We start from the raw sequence: 21653 nt of genomic DNA, 5'->3' as shown, positions 1-21653 counted from the left end.
AAAGCCCCGAGCCAACTACAGTAAGTGAAAAATCTCTTGATGTGCCTTTGAGCAAGGCACTTAACCCTAATTGCTCCTGTAAGTCTGGATAAGGGCATCTGGTAAAGGCTAATAGCAGTAAGGCCAAATAAAATGTTTCATCAAATAATTGTTTTATATATAATTTCTTTCACTCTCCCTACATTTTCTAATAAAATGTTATTAGTTGGACTCAAAAACAGGTTTTACAACCCAAACAACAACAGACAAATACATGACAGTATAGCTAATTGTCAATTCCTTCCCATTACTAAAGTTAAACAGTTAATTTGAGTTGTTTCTCCTCTACCAACAATCCTATCTTATCTGCAGGGATGGTAAATTGCGCGTTGTTTACAACCCAGCCTTGTTATCCCTGTCCTTCAAACAAACACAAAGATAACCTCTTCAGGGAATTGCGTATTAGAGCAACTCGATTGAACCGAATAGAAAATATAAATTCAGCACATTCAGCCCTGGTGTTTCTAAATGGCTTCCCAACATTTTTTCCCCCTGACTGTTTGTCTTTGACTGTCGAGAAGGTAAGGAGCTGTGCTTTTGTTCTATCAAAAAGACCTTGTTCCATTGCTGGTAGTGGTCACCACCTCAGCAAACCAATTAATGGGCCTCACTTGGCTATCTCCAAAAGAAATGAAAAATAAACTCTAGATAATCCCTCAGTTAAAAGGTTATGCGGGGGCGATAAAAGCTATTTTGTTAATTTATTTACTCGCTGCTCTCTCGAGATAAAGAAAAGGAACAATTAGGGAATTCTAGGTGAGAGATTTTGAAAAGGGCAATGACATTGGGTTAATATTTTATAAGGCTTGATTGCCAGAGGCCTGGAGAGGGAAAGCTTTGTTTACACACAGAATGATTCTGTTACTCCTTACCTTTCAGAGATGTCAAACAGAAGACAGAGATAAAAAGGTCAATGGCCTGACTTGAGGCAACACAAAATAATACTTGGGTAAACCTGACTTGAGTAAATCTGCCATAATGCATACACATTGACCCAGACTAGGCCTACATTGATAACTTCATCTGAATATGTCCCTTTTAGATGATTTGTAAGGAAAAGCTTGCTTACTTGGAGATAAGAAATCAGAATTCTGAAGTTTGAATAGATTTCTTATAGATCATAATCACTACATTTACCGTCATTCCGCGTAACAATCATAATCACGGTATTCGCCGAAACAAGATCCCTTTCATTCGTATTTGTTGTCGACTGGAAAGTCTGATAGGGTGGAGGTGCACTGTTGCGCCATGCGATCTAAAAGACTGATGTGATATCTGATGTATTGGTATTATACAGTATCACCTCATGTCTGCTTCCTGTAAAAGGGGGTGAGAACATGAATTTAATTATTGGGCTTTTATTGCGTTGTTGCATTGAAATTGGACCCGCACGGTTGAGTGTATTGTTGGGCCTTGTGTAATCTGATTGCCTGGGCAGCATAGTGTTTTAGATAGTATCAGGGTCCCCAACATTTACTGTTCAGTCAACACAGACCCAGTCCATTAAAGAACGTGTGATGGCTCAGGGAAAGTTCAGCCACTATGTTGTTTCCACCATGGTAGCAAAACAGCTAAAGCAGAGCAAGGAAGAATTCCTTGATTCGTAACATATTTTGCTGGCCCACGCCCCCTAGGTTGGTGGGGTCCTATTTGGTTTCCAGAGTTATGAAACCCCACGGATTATCCTGTGGTGGAAACACAAAAGGAGGAGTGGATAGTCTGTGGGCTGGTTCACCCAAATTAAAGGGACACTTCACCCACATTACCAAATGACTTACACAATGAAAGTGGTCTATGTACAAATCCACACTTTGTTTTTGCTTACCTAGCCATTAACCGCTAATTGTAGCACTTTCAAACCCCCAAAACCCAAATAAAAGTCAATGTACCCTAATATACATAACATTAATTCATATCTCAAAGTCTCTAAAAAAGGATTGTGCAGTACAATATCTTGGTTTGGTAAGTTATGTTGAGATGATTTGCGTATTACATTTTTAAGCATGATACTTTTGTCTGTAGGTCTAGATACTGAACTTTCTCGATCAACCAAATACGCTATCCCAATCACATTGAGTCTTAAATTTAAACCATCTCTCCCTGCAATAATGCCCTACTTCTGAGGAGTTTATGTGCCAAGCTATTTAGGGAGTCAGCATCTGCAGCTTGACAAATAGCCTGGCTCTTTTGTTCTGGGCCAGTTTGAGTTCCATTGTCAATCCACTGTACAGCATGGTCCTGCATGGGCCCAGTAGAAAAATGAAAAGTATGGACATTCAGTAGTCAGATGCTGCATAGAGAAAAATAAATATAGGACAAAAGTGATGTCCGCAACTCTAATACTTCCCAATGAATTATAGTGACACACACATAAGACGGTTTGGCCCACTGGGATCTTTGTCAGGCTCAAACATATGGGAAGGACTATATGAAATGTTAGAGAGTTCATAATGGTTCGTAATGATCCCTGATGAGTGTTAATAAGTTAAAATGCCCTCAGTGTCTCCCTAATGCAATTCTCTCAGGACCTGTATGATATGATGAAAAGTATGGGTCATGCACCCAATGGCTAACATAATTTAACATTAAACTGAAATGAATTGAATATATCAAATATATTCAACCATACATTGCTTCTGGTATATACACTGAGTATACCAAACATTGTATGTCCTTTTGGTGGTAGACCATTCTTGATACACACAGGAAACTGTTGAGTGTGAAAAACCCAGCAACGTTGACACAAACCGGTGCGCCTGGCACCTGCTACCATACCCTGTTCAAAGGCACTTAAATATTTGTTCTTTCCCATTCACCCATTCAATCCATGTCTCAATTGTCACAAGGCTTAACAATCCTTCTTTAACCTGTCTCCTCCCCTTCATCTACACGGATTGAAGTGGATTTAACAAGTGACATCAATAAGGGATCAGAGCTGTCACTTAGATTCACCTGGTCAGTCTACTGTATGTCATGGAAAGAGCAGGTGTTTTGTATAGTCCGTGTATACAGTGAGAACCATAATTCAATAATGGACAGTGACCATTTTTTTGTTATTTTGGTTCTGTACTCTAGCACTTTGAGTTTGAAAGGATACAATGACAATGAGGGTGAAGTGCAGACTGTCAGATTTGAGGGTAATTTCATACACATCGGATGAAGCGTTTAGAAATTATAGAAACTTTTGTACATGGTCCCCCCCATTTTCAGGCATCAAAAATCATTGGACAGTATAACATAATGTAGAATAAAGTAATCATTGTTAATATTTGGTCGCATATCCTTTGCATGCAATGACTGCTTGAAGTCTGCGATGCATCGACATCACCAGATGCTGGGTATCTTCCCTGGTGATGCTCTGCCAAGCCTGTACTGCAGCCATCTTCAGTTCCTGCTTGTTTCGGGGACTTATTGCCTTATTGTAAAATGCATATTCAATTGGATTCAGATCCGGTGATTGACTCAGCCAGTCAAGGATTTTCGAAGGGATCACTAACCCCTTCGTTGCTTCAGCAGTATGTTTAGGTTTATTGTCTTGTTGCATGATGAAGTGCCGTCCAATGAGTTTGGAGGCATTAAAATAAAATACTTCTGTAGACTTCAGAATTCATTGTTCTACTTCTGTCTGCAGTCAGATCATCGATGCAGACAAGTGAGCCTGTTCCACTGGCAGCAACAGGCCCAAGCCATAACACCCCTCCACCATGTTTCACGGATGAGGTGGTATGCTTTGGATCACGGGCATGTCTTTTTTTCTCTCCACACTTTCCTCTTTCCATCACTCTGGTACATGTTAATCTTTGTCTCATCTGTCCACAATACTTTTTTTCCAGAACTCTTGGGGCTCTTTTAGGTGATGTTTAGCTAACTGTAATCTGGCCTTTCTGTTCTTCAGGCGTATCAGTGGTTTGCATCTTGTAGTGTATCCTCTGTAGTCCTGCTGGTGTAGTCTTCTACGTATGGTAGACTTTGACACATCTACACCTGCATCCAGGAGAGTGCTTTGATCTGTTGGGCTGTTGTCAGGGGGGTTTTCTTCACCATAGAGAGTATTCTCCTCAGTCTACCTGGTCTTCCTCAGTCTACCTGGTCTTCCTCAGTCTACCTGGTCTTTTGACGTAATTTAGTTCACCGGTTTTTTTCTTGTTAATGATGAACCGAACTGTTAACTTGGGCATGCCCAGGGTTTTTGCAATGTTCCTGATTTATTTTAATTTCTGAGCCTTATGACGGCCAGCTTCATTTGCATCGACACTGCTGTCTTCATGTTGTCACACCCCAACAACAACCTACAAAGGCAATAGCAAAGTCTAGAATCAATAATATTCATCAACAGCTCTCCTGCATTCACTAACTACACAAACGAATACACCTGCCTAACGACACACATCTGTGAAGCCAATTCAACAAATACTTAGTACCTTAAAATGGGGGGACCATGTACAAAAGGTGCTGACATTTCTAAACGGTTCATCGGATATGTATGAAAATACCCTCAAATTCTGCACTTCACCCTCATTGTCATTGTATCCTTTCAAACCGAAAGTGCTAGAGTACAGAACCAAAATAACAAAAAAAACGGTCACTGTCCAATTAATTATTGGGCTCACTGTATGTATATATTGCATATTCCAAATTATATACGGATAATTGATCATGCTAAATCTAAGCCATGCTAATATACATTATTGGGGTGCATGGGTATTACAATGCATGGTTATTAATTATGTCCCAGACATACTGTACTTCATGACCACAACATGCAGTGGTCCAATGACATCTGTTTCAGATGACACCCCCTATTCTGTTATGGTACAGCTTTCACCACCAGTGCTTTGTAGTCCACTGCATACAAAGTTGAAATGCTACCCCTCTAAATACACAGACATATCTTCTTCTAGCCTATCTAAACATGACTTCTACATGACTTCTAACTGTTCCTTTCTACCGGCACACACATCGTCTGGTCCCCTCTGGCTATCAGCTCCAAGTCGATGTGACATGTTTTGTCCACTGGAGTTTTTCTGCTTTTAGTTTTGTTTGAAAAAAGCCATTCACCCATCATATGCCCTCTATTCAGGTCTTTCGTAAATAATTCAGATGGAGAATAAGTGAAAGTGATGACAGTAAAACTGTCTGAGATCTCTCCCTCTCATAAGATCAAAGAGGTGGTGGCTCTGTAGAAATGGGAATTACATTTCCAGATGTCCCCAGGTTGAACGGACACTTATTTGTTCTCTCTCTCTTTTTCTTTCTTCTTTCTATCTCTCTATCTTGCTATCTTTTTACCTCCCTTTTGTTCACAATTTTTTCGCTCTTCTTTCTCTCTCGCTATCTTTTATCTCTCTCTCATGTGTGTGTGAGTCAGATAATGTGTGAGGGAGAGAGTACTTAGGCTGCATATAGGTAAATACACATCACAAAGAAAAAGGACTGAATAGATTAAACTTCTGAGACTGGCTGAACTGACACACCACTGTGTTGAACCGTTTATCATTGTGGGAAATGTCAATTGACTTCTACTCCTGTTGTTTGAGCATGAAACCTCTTTTCTTAAATTTCAATAATGTAAGGGGTGCGTTGCTGGCGGCAGGGAAGTCAGGCGCAGGAGAGCAGAACTGGGTAATAACCGGAGCAGTTTTATTAGCAAAACCAACAGCATCCAGAACAAAATGTGTGACCGGTGCCTCGGCCATGGAGGAGGCCACCTGTATGTCTACCCCAGCCTGCTGCCAGAGTCTCCCTCTTGTCCGGAGCTGCGGGAGTCTCCCTCCTGTCCGGTGCTGCCTGAGTCTCCCTCCTGTCCGGAGCTGCCGGAGTCTCCCTCCTGTCCGGAGCTGCCGGAGCCTCCCGCCTGTCCGGAGCTGCTGGAGTCTCCCGCCAGTCCGGAGCTGCCGGAGTCTCCCGCCAGTCCGGAGCTGCCGGAGTCTCCCGCCTGTCCAGAGCTGCCGGAGTCTCCCGCCTGTCCGGAGCTGCCGGTGTCTCCCGTCTGTCCAGAGCTGCCGGAGTCTCCCGCCTGTCCGGAACTGCCGGAGTCTCCCGCCTGTCCGGAGCTGCCGGAGTCGCCCGCCAGTCCGGAGCTGCCAGAGTTGCCCGCCAGTCCGGAGCAGCCAGAGTCGCCCGCCTTTCCGGAGCTGCCAGAGTCGTCCGCCTGTCCAGGGCCCGCTGCGAGGTTCCCCACCTAAGTGGGCCAAGCCTATGGTGGAGCGGGGTCCACGTCGCGCACCAGAGCCGCCACCGCGGATAGTTGCCCACCCAGACCTTCCGCTATAGGTTTAGGTTTTGCGACCGGAGTCCGCACCTTTGTGGGGGGCTACTGTCACGCCCTGACATTATAGATCTTTTCATGTCTCTATTTTGGTTTGTTCAGGGCGTGAGTTGGGGTGGGCATTCTATGTTGTGGGTTCCATGTTTTCTATTTCCGTGTGTTTGGCCGGGTGTGGTGGGAAAAGGCTACCTAAGTATGGTTCTCAATCAGAGCCAACAATAGACTCTGATTGAGAACCATACTTAGGTAGCCTTTTCCCACCTGTGTGGTGTGGGTAGTTGTTTTCTGTTTTGTGTCTTTCTACACCAGACAGAACTATTTCGGTTTCGTTCGTTCTCTTCGTTGTTTTTTTGTTAATTAGTGTTCAGTTCAATAATGGAATGTGCCTAATAAAATCCCTGCGTCTTGAATATGTGATCATATTGACAATAAATCCCATAGGCTTTTTCAAACTATAACTACGCCAGCTAAAGTTTATATCGATTGCGATACAAAGCTTATTAATAAGTAACTGATTAGGATATGGGGGAATACATACACAGGGTACATCAGATCAGCCCTGAAAGTAAGCCAGAGGAGTCATTTATCAAGTCCAAATCTGGGCTCCTTCTCATTTGCAGTAATAAACGGGGGCCCATCAAAAAGATCCAACAAGTCTGAATCACCGAATCACCTCGTCTCTCCTCCACCTCCCAGCTACGGCATCACATTAAATCAAACAAGCGGAACATTTCCTAAGGCACCCAGTGGTTTTTAATTTCCTGAAGAACCTTAACATATCATTCATTACCAGAACTACACATATTTGGGTTTTTTCAAAGTCCTATAAATCAATAGTGGGGCCTGACTGCAATAATTATAGCAAGTTAACATGTAATTTCGAGGCCGAGAGGGCTGCTAGAGCGCTGCGGCCTCGGCTAGGTTTTATCATATGCAAGTGAGGCAATTCAAATAGTGTGCTGGGATATTAATACGCGGGAGCAGGTAACGAGGTACGGCCGATGAATTATGCATCAAAAAGTGGTTGATCTTCAATAAAGGAAATAAATTCAGCGTGTAATCTAATTAGTTACGGGAAGTCTATTATGTTGGAGCGGCGGAAAGCAACTGTCCTTGAAAAGGGAATTTATTTACAGTACCATGTTTTGTTGGCTCTCTGGAATGGAATTGCATTCTGCAGTGGTCCAAAATGTTAACACCTTCCTCTCCCCCATCTCTTTTTTCTCCTCTCACTCTCTCCTCCCTCTCTTTGTCTGTCTTTATTTCAACATGTATTTCAACATTTCTATCCTTCTACCTCTTCCTCATATGTGACTTACTCTGTAACATCTCTCTTTCTCTCCCTCTTTTCCCCTTCCCCCTCCCCTCTCTCCTTCACTCATCCCCCCCTTCTCTCGCTCTGCTCCCTGGCCGACATCTGCTTACCTTATCCTATTACATTTTTCCCTCCATTCTGTTTGACTTATTACGGTGATGTGTGTATGTGTGTGTGGGGGGTCACAGAATAGTATTGAGGGGTATTGAGGATTGTTTTTAGGTAAGGGAAGATGTCTCTATAGAGAGAGCAACAAAAGTTCAAGTCCTCTTTCTTCTGTCTCTCCCAGCTCCAGACCAGGCAGACCTCCAAAGAGGACCCAGAGTGTGACATCATCAGAGAACCCACACATCATGCCTCACTCTGTCCCTGGCCTCATGTCCCCTGGAACCTTCCCATCCTCAGGTATGTATTGTAGTTACACACAAACAAAGACGCATGCATACACGCAAGTGCACTCTAACATACACACACACACGAGGCACATACAAACACGAACACACACAGGCACGCACGCAAAAACACACAAATACAGTATTTGCACATAGTCAATGTATACGTACACACACATATTTGTGCACCTACATGCACACGCTAACCATACACACACATGCACGGGCACACACACACACTGAAACAATCCTTCATATCCTCAGCACCCCCAAAGCACCCCACGCTTCCCTCTCCTTGTCCTCTAAACTGCAAGCAGAGCGAAGTGACGCATGCACACACAACCACCAGACAACCATCAGACAACCACCAGACAACCAGCAGCTCGTTTAAACTAGTTCACAAAAAATATATTTTTTTTAACTCATCCCCCGGAAATGGAGAGAGAGAGAAAAGGAAGGAAAGAGACAGAAAGGGAGAATAAATTGGAGTGACGTCCTTTTCTCTCAGATTATTTTAGTAGATGCTGCGTTTCGCCTTGAGAGCATTCTAATTAGTGCGATTAAATCCACTCCACTGGTGTATGTACATAGGCATGGTTGATGCTAAAGCAAGCTTTATCGCCACAAGAATCAACAACAACCGTTTGTGACCTAACGTGCCCCCGGGCGAGTCTTAATGCAGCCAATGCTTTTGTTCTATTTGTGGCTGGTTGCATTGTGACGTCTTTGATGTCGCTGGGTGTAAATGCTCTGATTTGCATATTTAGTTTTTCCCCCTCATTTATTTAGATTTTTCCATATTTAATCATATTTTACTGTCTTTAGGTTTCTCTTAACTCTTAGTTTTGCTGTATTTAGCCATCTTGCAAGAAACAACTAAACTGCATAGAATTGGTTTTGTTTTCTTTGTAATCTTACAAGTTTGCCTCCAAGATTTTGCTATGCTTGAGTATTTCTGAAAGTCTTCCTACCTTACACTCACATTTTCTCATCGAGAAAAAAAACAGCGTGGGAGTGAGTTATTTTCTTTCCAAGGCAAAAAATAATAATATTCACCTGAGATTTTTTTTTAAATTCAATAGCAGACACAGATTGGCCACATTCTTAACAATGGAGGCTCACAGATCAATGCCCAGCTTTGAACTCTGGGAGTGTGGTGAGGTCACATACTATCTGTGTCTTGTTTGGAATGACTCAAAAGGCCATTCGGTACAGCAAAGCAGGACAAAGATGAGAAAGCCATGGTTTTATTTAGTGGAACATAAAGCAACAGAAAAGCCTTTTGATATCCCTCCCCTTTAAGCCCCGATGGAGTCTATGACCTTGACATTTAGTCAGGTTATTCAGGAAAGCAAGATAAAGTTAAAAAAAAAAATGTTGGTCCCCTCGTAACTTCCTTTCTATGTGTGGCCGCAAAAGCCAAGATGGCTGAACTTTCTCCCTAACTGGCTTCTGTGGTTTGATTATGGTACAAAGTTAGTAACAAAGTTATGACAAATGATTCTTCAAAATGATGCAAAGTGACCATATATAGTAGTTTGCTTACTAGCAATGGAATACTACTCAGTCCTGTACCCTGTCTCTGCAGAGCAGGTGACTCCATTTAACAAAAATCTGTCCACCGTGATGCATTGCACCAAATCCGGCAAATCACCCAATAACCCAATCTTCTCCGATGGCCACCTGCATGGAAACTTCACTCAGAGAGAGTCACAGATATTGTTCAACCAATGAAGGTTCTTTGAAAATTTGGACTTTTTTTTAGTTTTGTAGTGCCAAAGTTGAGATACAGTGCATTATGAAAGTGTGCTTTCCACACAATGACTCAATGATTTATATTTTGAGAAAGCCTATTTATGTGAGAGACATTGTTGACATGTGTATGTTTTGCCCTTGACACCAGTTCAATTCAGGGAAGGGTGTCTTAATTTGCCATGGTTTCAATTTAAGGAAACATCCTTTGCTCATGTGTGTGCACGTATGTGTATGTATGCATTTGTGTGCTTTTGTGCAAGTTTATGTGTGTGCTTGGATGTGCTTGTGTGTATGTGTGTGCATGCATCTATGTGTGTGCATGTGTGCTTGTGTGTGTGTGTGCATGAATCTGCGTGTGAGTGCATGAATCTGCGTGTTTGCATGTGTGCGTGTGTGTGTTCTTGTGTGTTTGTGTGTGTATTTTTGTGTGTGTGTGCATGAATCTGCGTGTGTGCATGTGTAATGTGTGTGTGTGCATGAATCTGTGTGTGTGCATGTGTGTGCGTGTGTGCGTGCGTGTGCGTGTGTGTGTGTGTGTGTGTGTGTGTGTGTGTGTGCGTGCGTGCGTGCGTGCGTGCGTGCGTGCGTGCGTGCGTGCGTGCGTGCGTGCGTGTGTGTTCATGTGCATGTGGGTGCGCCCCAGGGATTGTGGTTGCTCTGGAGTCTTTCCAGTTGCTGATGCATTACAGGCAGATTGGCCCACTAAATGGGATGCCGTGGACTGACAGCACACATAGATGACATCTCCTTTACTGTAGAGAGGCTTTCTGATCAGCCTGCATTCAGAGACTCACACTCTGGCCACTACCTAGGCACCCATCTTCACCACTATATCCTAGCTCTGCACACACACACAACTTCCCATTCCAGCTTCCAGTTCGCCGCTGGTCACAAGGTTTGTGCGTATCTGTAATTTATACACAATTTGTCATGTGAATAGCGCTGAGTTCAAGTGCCGCGGGTGCGGTGTACCCGAGGACTCGCAGAACTCCAAAACCCCAGTTTGTCACTGCCACTACCGCCGTCACAGCCAGCCCATGCATAAAAGGAAGCTTCCCCAAATCCATGCTCATTGACATGGACTGTCTCTCCTCTCTGCTACTTAGCTTAACCTCTGCATCTCAGAAACAGTTTTAGTTACTGTTTCAGCGCTGCGCGTAAGAGTAGAGAGCGAGAGACCGGGGGGACCATACAGTAGCATTGCAGAGAGAGAGAGATAGAGAGAAGGCGCAAGCAAAGAGAGAGAGGGAGGGATAGACCATAAAGAGAGAGAGAGATATAAAGAGAAAGCAACACAACAGATAAAACACAGGTCATTCTTTATCACTGCCTCTCTATCAAGAGGAGAAGGGAAAAAGAGACGTAAAAGTCGGTCTTTCTTTTGTGTACCGATGTGGAGTTAATCTAATTTTAATTGAATTACTCCCATCGGTTGGTGTTGAGAAGGGCTGTGGCATCAGGGTGTTTGTCGTAAGAGAGAAATGTTCTGACATTGGTCGCAGGTATGGGGTAGCTTTGCGTGTTAATTAATGATGAAGATCCTGACAATATGCAGAGGCATGACAGCGTTAAGCCAGTCGAGGCTGCCACTTCCTTTGCATATTAATAGACGCTTCATTATTATTTAATATGACAGCTGCTCCGAGGGCAACCATCAGACCTCGTCTCCATTATTTGCTGTTTTCTGACTCTGACTCTCCTCCTCTGCCATGCTGTTTTCCATTTGTCGAAATTGGGGCGTTGGGAAGGGTGTTTGCTTTCCAACTTGTGTGGTGTGGCTGTGTCCATACCATGCAACACTAGGTCATGTCCATTAGGCACCAAATGAAAGAAAATGGACTGCTTGGACTTTTCCAATGAGAAACACTCATTTTTGTTTCCCGTTGCAAAATGTTTTAAAATGTTTTCTTTTGCGTGCGCTAATGAACATGACCCTGTTGTGTTGGTGTTTGTTTGTGGCCAAGGAGGATTCTTTGTGTGTGTATATGAGATGACCAGACAAAAAAAACCAGTCTGTCTGAATCTTTTAGGGTGAATTTGAAAGAATCCATGATGTCGGTATTTTGTTTGCATAGTACTGAATGCAGATTAGGAGGAGGGTGTGGGATGGGCCTTTTGACATTTGCACGTCTAGTCGTTTTAATAGACTTGTTGCACTGTTCGGAGATCTTGACGCCTCCTTGTTAGATTGAGTGTAAGGTGGGTGCGTGTTATGAGCTATTGACAATAGATTGGCTGAAATGAAATAATTATATGAACAAAGGTTTCAATTTACACTTATATTGTGTAAAGATGGGGTTCGGAAGGTGGGGATCAGTCTCACCGAGTCCCTTTATCATAGATAAGTAGATCTGGATGAATCTGTTAGTTTTTTTTGTGTGTTTTTTTCTTTTTTTTCTGCTAAACGTCCTTTCTTGGCAGAGATACCTTTCAATAATTTCTCTGAACATCACAATGGCTTCTAGATTAGATCAATGTCTCTGATGATTTGAGCACATTTGGTCAATCATTTGTAATCACAATATGCACTAAGTGTATATAACATTAGGAACACCTTCCTAATATTGAGTTGCACCCCCTTTTGCCCTCAGAACAGACTCAATTTATCGGGTCATGGACTCTACAAGGTGTCGAAAGCGTTCCACAGGGATGCCGGCCCATGTTGACGCCAATGCTTCCCACAGTTATGTCAAGTTTGCTGGATGTCCTTTAAGTAAAGGTAAATAAAACAAGTGGTGGACCATTCATGATGCACATGGAAATCTGTTGAGTGTGAAAAACCCAGCAGCGTTGCACTTCTTGACCCTCTCAAACCAGTGCACCTGGCACCTACTACCATACCCCATTCAAAGACACTTAAATATTTTGTCTTACCCATTCACTCTCTGAATGGCACACATACACAATCCATGGCTCAATTGTATCAAGGCTTAAAAATCCTCCTTTAACCTGTCTCCTCCCCTTCAACTACACTGACGTCAATATGGGATCATAGCTTTCACCTGGTTAGTATATGTCATGTAAAAAGTAGGTGTTCCTAATGTTTTGTAAACTCAGTGTACATCAAACCTACACAGTAGGTGAAATAAAAATTGTACATGCATACATCACAATGCATCAGTGAATGCCATCTTCTGTACTCTAGAAGTCCTTTATGCCGCACCTGATTTGTGGCGGAATGAATCTTAGTAACAACCCCGGAGGTGATTTCAATATTTACTCTGCAGTCTACTCTGCATACATCTCATTTGGAAAACAGTTGACTCTTGGCCATTAGACAGAAATGAAAGCTGACCTTCAGGCTGGGCAGAGGCCACATTCATTACCAAGCCTCGTGTGTGCGTGTGTGTGTGTGTATGTGCATTTGTGTATGTGTCGTTCTCATGCATATGGAACAGCAGAGAGGTGCCATTGCAAACGAGCAGGCCTTGGTGACATGATGTATACTGTTCGTCAATATGGTCTCAATGTATTTTAAGATGCAAACGAGGCTTTAAATGATATGTACCTCCCTGTCAGTGGCTCAGTTGGTCTCACCATCTGCATATCAGCTGCTGGAGAGAGGAGTGTGTGCTTGTGTGTGTGCATTGGGGATTAGATTAGAGTTTATTAGTCACATGCACAGGGCACAGTGAAATTCTTAAGCTCCAACAGTGCCGATCAAAAAGGGCAGGAAAAAACAATAATAATAATAATAATAAACATATTGACAACTGTAACAATGAGGGATGCACCGATACTAAATATTTGCCCGATACCAATATCCGATATTTTCCTTGCCCCAAAAAAACCTGATGCCGACACCCAATATTTAAAATTTTAGCAGCCTTTTAAGCATTCTAGTACAGTTAAATAGTTTAAACACACACAAACACACAAACACACACACACCAAAAAGTTACTTTGTTGGCATTTACATATGTCCCCATTACCAATAAAACAAAATCATAACCTATTAAATTCACTTACTTGCTGTGCTGTTTCGTTGTTCATTTGTTCAGTCTCAACCAGGATTTCATGATACATGTCAAGCACTGAAGTTTCAGCTCTGTCTGTCCGTGGCCTCTCTTCTTTGGTGCGCACTGTCACTGTGTCCGTTTTTATCTTATCCAGCTGTGTCCAACATTTCATATAAACCCTATTTCTTGTCTGCATCGAAGTAGGGGTTCTTGTACCAAGCATCGAGCATGGTGGCGACACAGTAAAGAGAGAATGCCACCGGATCACTTGTTCACAGCCTCTTGTAGAGTACTCTTGCAAGTTTTAACCCCACCGTCTGTGTCGGCAGTTTTGTTCAGCAGGAGTTTCAATGTCATGACAGAGGGTATCACTTCTGCTGCAGACACAGTTGATGAGTTTATTTCTCCAGTCAGTTGTTCGAATGGAGCTAGGAGTGTGTTCATGTTTCTAAGTTTCAAACATGTACTCAAATGCCATTAAAATGGCAGCAGCGGTATGAGAACGAGCACATTCTTGAGCATGCAATACGGCTTTCCTCAGTACGAAATTCTCGTAGACCCATTGTGCTGTCAGACTCAGCATGCTCATGAGGCTGACATTGCTGGTCCAAATGTCAGTCATGAAGCTAATAGTAGTGACGCCCATAGCAAGTAGCTTGGCGTTAAGCAAGTAGCTTGGCTTGGATTTTGCCTTTGAGTTGTCTCGATTTAATGTTCTTACTCTTTCAAAGGACTGCTGAACTCGAACTTGTTTAGTTGTTGGAAGTGTACACTTAGTATTTTTCTGCTTTTGTTCTGTGTCGCACTGTATTTTTCGTGGCGTTATTATGTCGTCTACCTACAGTATGTTATATAGGTATGCACGACACATAACTAGACATTAGGCATTTTTAGCTAATATCAGCCGATTCCTAAATGCTTACCGATATCTTGTGCTCCCTAGGGGGGTTGAAGCGATTGGCCAGTCATACAGTTTTTGCCATGACGCTCCTCTACTGCCCGCGTCTGAGTGATGGAAGCGTCGAGAACAGGCCGTGGCTCGGGTGGCTGAGGACCTGGATGATCTTCTTGGCCTTCCTGCGACACCTGGTGTTGTAGGTGTCCTGGAGGGTAAACAGTGTGCACCCAATGGTGCGTTCGGCTGATTGTACCACCCTCTGTAGAGCCTTGCGGTCTGTGGCGGTAGAGTTGCAGTATCAGGCAGTGATGCAGCCCAACGGTATGCTCTCAATGGTGCTCCTGTAGAACAGGGTGAGGGCCCTCGGGACCTATCTGAACGGGGGTATGCCCAGCCTGGTTCCTCCTGAAGTCCATAATCAGCTCCTTTGTTTTGCTGATGTTGAGGGAGAGGTTTTTTACCTGCCACCACACTGTCCGAGTGCCTACCTCCTCTCTGTAGACCGTCTCATCGCTGTTGGTAAACAGGTCTACTACTGTTGTGTCGTCCGCGAGCTTGGAGTTGGAACTTTGTGAGGACACGCAGTTGTGGGTTTACAGGGAGTACAGTAGGGGACTGAGGATGCACACTTGTGGGGACCCCGTGTTGAGGATCAGTGTGGAGGTGGTAATGTTACCTACCTTCACCACCTGGGGACGGCCCATCAGAAAGTCCAGGACCCAGTTGCATAGGAAGGAATTCAATTCTTTGTGGTGAGCCTATGGGCACTATGGTATTGAAGGCCGAGCTATAGTCAATGAATAGTATCCTCACATATGCATTCCTTTTGTCCAAGTTGATGAGGGCGGTGTGCAGTGCAATGGCTATTGTGTCTTCTGTGGATCTGTTGGGACCGGGCAGTAGGCGAATTGGAGAGGGTCTAGTGTGTTTCCAACTGTTTCCTTTATACAACTGTTTGCTTGCACCCTTTTCCTCCCATGGTCCTAGACTAATCTTCAAGGAAATGTTTTTCAGTGATACAGTATATGCGTCATTTGGTGCATAAAACTGTACTCAGGTCATGCTGTCAACTATAGCCAAGTTGGAATGAACTTCTCATGTATTTTCTTTTGATTGGGAGAAAACTGGGTATTTTGGACAATTATGCTCTTATGTATTTGTGTCAACCTGGCCTTTGACTGTACGTACCGTAGGTGACTTTCGTTGAAGAGCCTGTTCTTTCTGTAGAACACTTGCAAAAATCTTTATTCTCTTATTAAAGTGTTTCTCTTAAAAACAGATGGCATTGATCAGAAAGCCCTGGTTTAATTATATGATTAATAAACATTTTCACTAATTGCATTTCACTCACCTGAAAACCACTCCTGCAGATGACGCAATCTCGATTGCACTCCACACTGCCCTTGTTCAGAGTCATTCAGCAGTAAAATGAAAATTACATTGAAACTTAAGTTCTTTAAGAATTTGCCTGTTTTGCCCCACGACTGTCCTTGCAAGCCAATGAAAGCCAGAGGAAGACTGTTATGAGCGACTGTGTAGCCCATAAAGAATTTGAAAAGCAATGTCAGTCATTATTCAGTTTCTGTGACAGTGGGGTTAAATCTGGTGAATACATTAGATGCTATCATTGAAATTGCCAGAGGCTCAAAACGTCTGTACGTTTTTCTGTATTAGTCGTCCTTTACACACACACACACACACACACACACACACACACACACACACACACACACACACACACACACTTGCACAAACATACATCCCACCATGCATACACATACCATTAATTACAAACAGAAATAATGGCATTGTGTCATTGCATATGTGTTATCCTGGCTCCATATGTTCAATACAGTGTTTGCGGGGGTGGCGACACACCCACTCCGATTCGCATACCGTCCAAACAGATCTGCAGATGATGCAATCTCGATTGCACTCTACACTGCCCTCACCCACCTGGACAATAGGAAGACCTATGTAAGAATGCTGCTATTTTACTACAGCTCAGCATTCAACACTATAATCCTCTCCAAACTGATCACCAAGCTCAGGCCCCTAGGACTGAACATCTCCCTCTGCAACTGGATACTGGACTTCCTGATGGGCTGCCCCCCAGGCGGTGAGGGTAGGCAACATCACCTCCGTCACACTGACCATCAACACGGGGGCCCCTCAGGGGTGTGTGCTTAGTCCCTTTCTATACTCCCTGTTCACCCACAACTGCGTGGCCACACATAACTCCATAACCATCAAGTTTGCTGAAGACACAGCGGTGGTAGACCTGATCAGCGACGATGAGACAGAGATAGGGAGGTCAGAGAGCTGGCAGCGTGGTGCCAGGACAACAACCTGTCCCTCGGTGTCAGCAAGACACAGAAGCTGATAGTGGACTACAGGAAACGGAAGGGTGAGCATGCACCCATACACATCAATGGGGCTGTAGTGGAGCAAGTCGAGAGATTCAAGTTCCTCGGTGTCCCCATCACTAAGGAATTAACATGGTCCACACACACTGTTGGGAAGTGGGCATGAGACGGCGGCGAGTACTGCCCAATACATCACTGGAGCCGAGCTCCCTGCCATCCAGGACCTCCATATCAGACGGTGTCAGAGGAAGGTCCCAAATAATTATCAAAGACTTCAGCCACAAAAGCCATAGTCTTCTCTCTGCTGCTACACATCAAGCGGTACCAGTGCACCAAGTCGGGAACCAACAGGAACAGCTTCGACCCCCTGCTCTGCTGCTCCACAGCAAGCGGTACCAGTGCACCAAGTTGGAACCAACAGGAACAGCTTCAACCCCCTGCTCTGCTGCTCCACAGCAAGCGGTACCAGGGCACCAAGTCTGGAACCAACAGGAACAGCTTCGACCCCCTGCTCTGCTGCTACACAGCAAGCGGTACCAGGGCACCAAGTCTGGAACCAACAGGAACAGCCATAAGATTGCTAATCAAATGGCTACCCGGACTACCTGCGTTGACCCTTTTCATAACTAAGTCTTACATTACTTGTTAGAAACTACTGCAATGTTAGAGCTAGAAACACAAGCATTTCACTACACCAACTTTAACATCTGCAAATATGTGTGTGTGACCAACACATAAAATCAAATATGATTTGTCTGCACATACTGGACTCTACCCACACCCCAACACACACACGCATAACATGTGCACATGCATACTGATGCCACACACACACGCTGCTGCTACAAATCAGTCTATTTTCTATCCTGTTGCCTAGTCATTTTACCCCTATCTATATGTACATAGCTACCTCAAACCCCTGCACATCAACTCAGTACTGGTACTCCCTGTATATGGCCATGTTATTTACTGTGTATTTATTCCTAATCACTATTTCTATATAAACACCTGTATCTGTATTGTTGGAAAAGGACCCATAAGTAGGCATTTCACTCTTTGTCTACACTGTTAGTTTATGAAAAATGTGACAAATAAAATTGTATTTGATTGTATTTACATTCAAAACAATCACACGTATAACACAACATATATTTTGCATGATAAACTGCTGCAAAGCTATTTAATGTCAAAATATGTTATTTTACCAGCCAGTGGAGATGGGCTGCGTGGAGTTACATTCTAACACACCATTATTAGCAGCAGGAAAAGCTACTCTCATAGGATATGGTGCTGTTATTCTGGATTTGTGATATTTGTCTTCTAGTATCAGGAAGGGAACCTGGTTATATACACAAAACCAAAGCCGTAATATTTGGATCAAAACAGAATTAACACACTTGTGCAGGAGATCGCATCGTGTCGAAAGTGTCACTTACCTGGTAGTGACTCTGGATCACTCGCTCTCAGGTCAAGCTACTGCAGCAAGAGTCCTCACCAAAAGTGACAACAAGCTCAAGTTTTTATAGTGCAAAATTAAGGAGTTTGACACCAGGATCAAGAAATTGCTGGTGACAACATTAATACAGTGCCACATTGATTACGCCTCTTCATGAAGAAAATGAAGCAGTTGGTACAGAACAACATACTCAGATACAGTGCCTTCAGAAACTATTCACACCCCTTGACTTTCTCCACATTTTGCGTGTTACATTTTTTTGTCAACGATCTACAAAATACTCTGTCCAAGTGGAAAAAAAATAAAACACTAATATTTTGATTAGATAAGTATTCAACCCCCTGAGACAATACATGTTAAAATCACCTTTGGCAGCAATTCCAGCTGTGAGTCTTTTTGGGTGAGTCTAAGTGTGTTTTAGGTTATTGTCCTGATGAAAGGTGAATTCATCTCCCCGTGTCTGGTGGAAAGCAGACTGAACCAGGTTTCCTCTAGGATTTTGCCTGTTCTTAGCTCCATTCTATTTATTTTTTATTCTGAAAACTCCCCAGTCCTTAACAATTACAAGCATACCCCTAACATGATGCAGCTGTGACGTGGTGAGGTTGGACCCAGGTGCAGAGAACAGACCAGACGAGGAAACAGTGGTTAAGGATAAACGTAATACTTTACTAAGAAACGGTAGCCACAGGATCACAGTACACTTGAAAAAACAACACACACTAAGACTCACTCACTCACTCACTCAGTAACCAATTCAAGCTTCTGCAAAGATAAACAGAAAACACAACTATTTTAAAGGGGAGTAATAGAACACACCCGAGTGTCATAATTGTCTCTAGGATGGTCTCTGCTGCCCTCTGGTGACAGGTGGAACCGTGACGGTAGCAACCACTTGAAATAGAGAGTGGTATTCCGTAATGTGTTGCATTGGATTTGTCCCTCCCCCCCGAACAGAACATTGTGTATTCAGGACTCCTGAACATCTAATCAAATGGCTACCCAGACTATTTGCATTGCCTCCCCCCTTTTACACCGCTGCTACTCTCTGTTGTTATCGTCTATGCAAATTCACTTTAATAACTCTACCTACATGTACATATTACCTCAACTACCTCGACTAACCGGTGCCCCCGCACATTGACTCTGTACCGGTACCCCCCTGTATATAGTCTCGCTATTGTTATTTTACTGCTGCTCTTTAATTACTTGTTAATTTTTATTTCTTATTCTTATTAGTATTTTTTTTTAAACTGCATTGTTGGTTAGGGGCTCATAAGTAAGCATTTCACTGTATGGTCTACACCTGTTGTATTCAGCATTTCACTGTATGTTCTACACCTGTTGCATTCAGCATTTCACTGTATGGTCTACACCTTTTGTATTCAGCATTTCACTGTATGGTCTACACCTGTTGTTTTCAGCATTTCACTGTATGGTCTACACCTGTTGTATTCAGCATTTCACTGTATGGTCTACACCTGTTGTATTCAGCATTTCACTGTATGGTCTACACCTGTTGTATTCAGCATTTCACTGTATGGTCTACACCTGTTGTATTCAATGCATTTGACTACTACAATTTGATTTGATTTGATACATGGTCCAGCATAGCCACAATACAAGAGCCAGTCAACAATTGCAAGGTGTTTAGAGGACCACATTGGAAATGAGTGTTTTATCCCTTTTTATACGTCATCCTCTGGGTTTCTTGTCCTCTTAAATACTGTTTTTAACTGTACAACTTGTGTAGAAAACCCTTACAGTGCTCTTGGACATTTTCTCTCAGCCCTTTCTAACTCACAAACTCTGGGAAACCTCTTCACTCTGCAGAGAGCAGAGGTACTGGGGAATGGGTTTTCCATTGTTTACAGACACTCATCCCCCAAGTTTCACATCCCTGCTTCTGGAAAACTCCATTGCTAGGGGCAACTCTCCCCTGGCCTGTCAGCCAATCATTGGCCTAGCAAGAGGCAGGAGATCCTCCCACACAATCTCCAAACTCTTCAGTTATATTTTGGAGCCCGTGTTGAGCACAGCCTCTGTATACCCCTGGCTACACACCAACTCATCAGCTGTACTTTTCTTCCTGGACAATCCTTCACCCTGGACCTCGTAACTGTGTTACTGTGTCACTATGGATTCATAACTGGTTAAGGGTTCAGTTTGTATATATGAATTGTTCCGTATGTTATAAGCCCTTACAACTATGTAACTGTATGCTTATACATGCCTTATCCAGTCTTTATATGCAAGTAATTCATACATGGGTACTAGCCAAACTGAATATCCTGTTTATTTAGCCTCTTGGCATAGTTCTGGGCACAGTACATTTTCTAGGCCATGAAGAGTAGTCCTTCCATTGTTTGAAAGTGTAACCCAAGATGGCTACCGGGTGGTCACTTTTACGCATCCAGTATGGCCGATCGGTGATGTCATCACACCCGGTCACTTCCTCATACAGTCCTAGCCTCTACCAAGATGGCTGTCTGTTTACTTATTAGCATTGTTAGCCCATAGCATGCTACCTCAAGCCGCTAACTTCTGATACCCTGTATAGTTTGTTATAACGGCCTATAGCCTGAGGCATACTAGCCTGTACCCTAGCCTAGTGTGCTAGCCTACAGTTATTGCCTATGCTTACTATTTTATGCTATTTCCTAATGCTTTGTCCTTTTAGCACATACTGTTCTTACTGTATAGCTTACTGTGTTAAGCTACTACAAGGTACTGCTAATGTGTATATTGTATACTATTCTAGCTCACTGCTAATGTACATAGTGTGTTTATGTATATATTGTGTCCTATGTCATGCTCACTAGTCCAGTGCTATTAGCCGCTACATGCTAATCCCTAGTCATTACATTGTGTACATTACAGCTATTATTGTTACATAGCAGTGCTATTACTCATAGCATATGTTACATGCTACATTGTAATTAGCCAGCCACCAAAACCGATGCCACGACGGACATCCCTTCACACTACCAGGTCAGTGCTGGAACTAATCCTGCCTCCACGTCTCCTGCCGCCAGTCCTTCCAATGAGCCGCACCCAGTTCTGTCTAATGTGCTTTAGTCAGCCAACCCAATGACATAAGTGCAGCCAGACCAGCAAGTGCCCGAGCCTGCTCAACAATGGCTGCCCAGGCCCAAGTCGTCCCATCAGCCAGCCAAGCACCATCCTGCACTCCAGCCGGTGCCAC

At 43.4% G+C, this 21653-nt stretch overlaps 1 protein-coding gene across 5 annotated transcripts in view; it reads left to right on the top strand.

Annotated features, from left to right (window-relative positions):
- Positions 1-21653, top strand: part of LOC115107052 (dachshund homolog 1-like) — a 249987-nt gene that overhangs the window by 144447 nt on the left and 83887 nt on the right. For all 5 annotated transcript variants that reach the window (XM_029630441.2, XM_029630434.2, XM_029630425.2 and 2 more), the window contains exon 2: positions 7912-8027. In XM_029630441.2, coding sequence (XP_029486301.1) covers positions 7912-8027 — 116 coding nt within the window. The remainder of the gene's footprint in view (positions 1-7911; positions 8028-21653) is intronic.

The sequence above is a fragment of the Oncorhynchus nerka genome, linkage group LG3 (genome assembly GCF_034236695.1).
Source record: "Oncorhynchus nerka isolate Pitt River linkage group LG3, Oner_Uvic_2.0, whole genome shotgun sequence".
Taxonomy (NCBI): Eukaryota; Metazoa; Chordata; class Actinopteri; order Salmoniformes; family Salmonidae; genus Oncorhynchus; species Oncorhynchus nerka.
The sequence above is the reverse complement of the archived record's forward strand: the minus strand, read 5'-3'. Positions and strand labels throughout refer to the sequence as shown.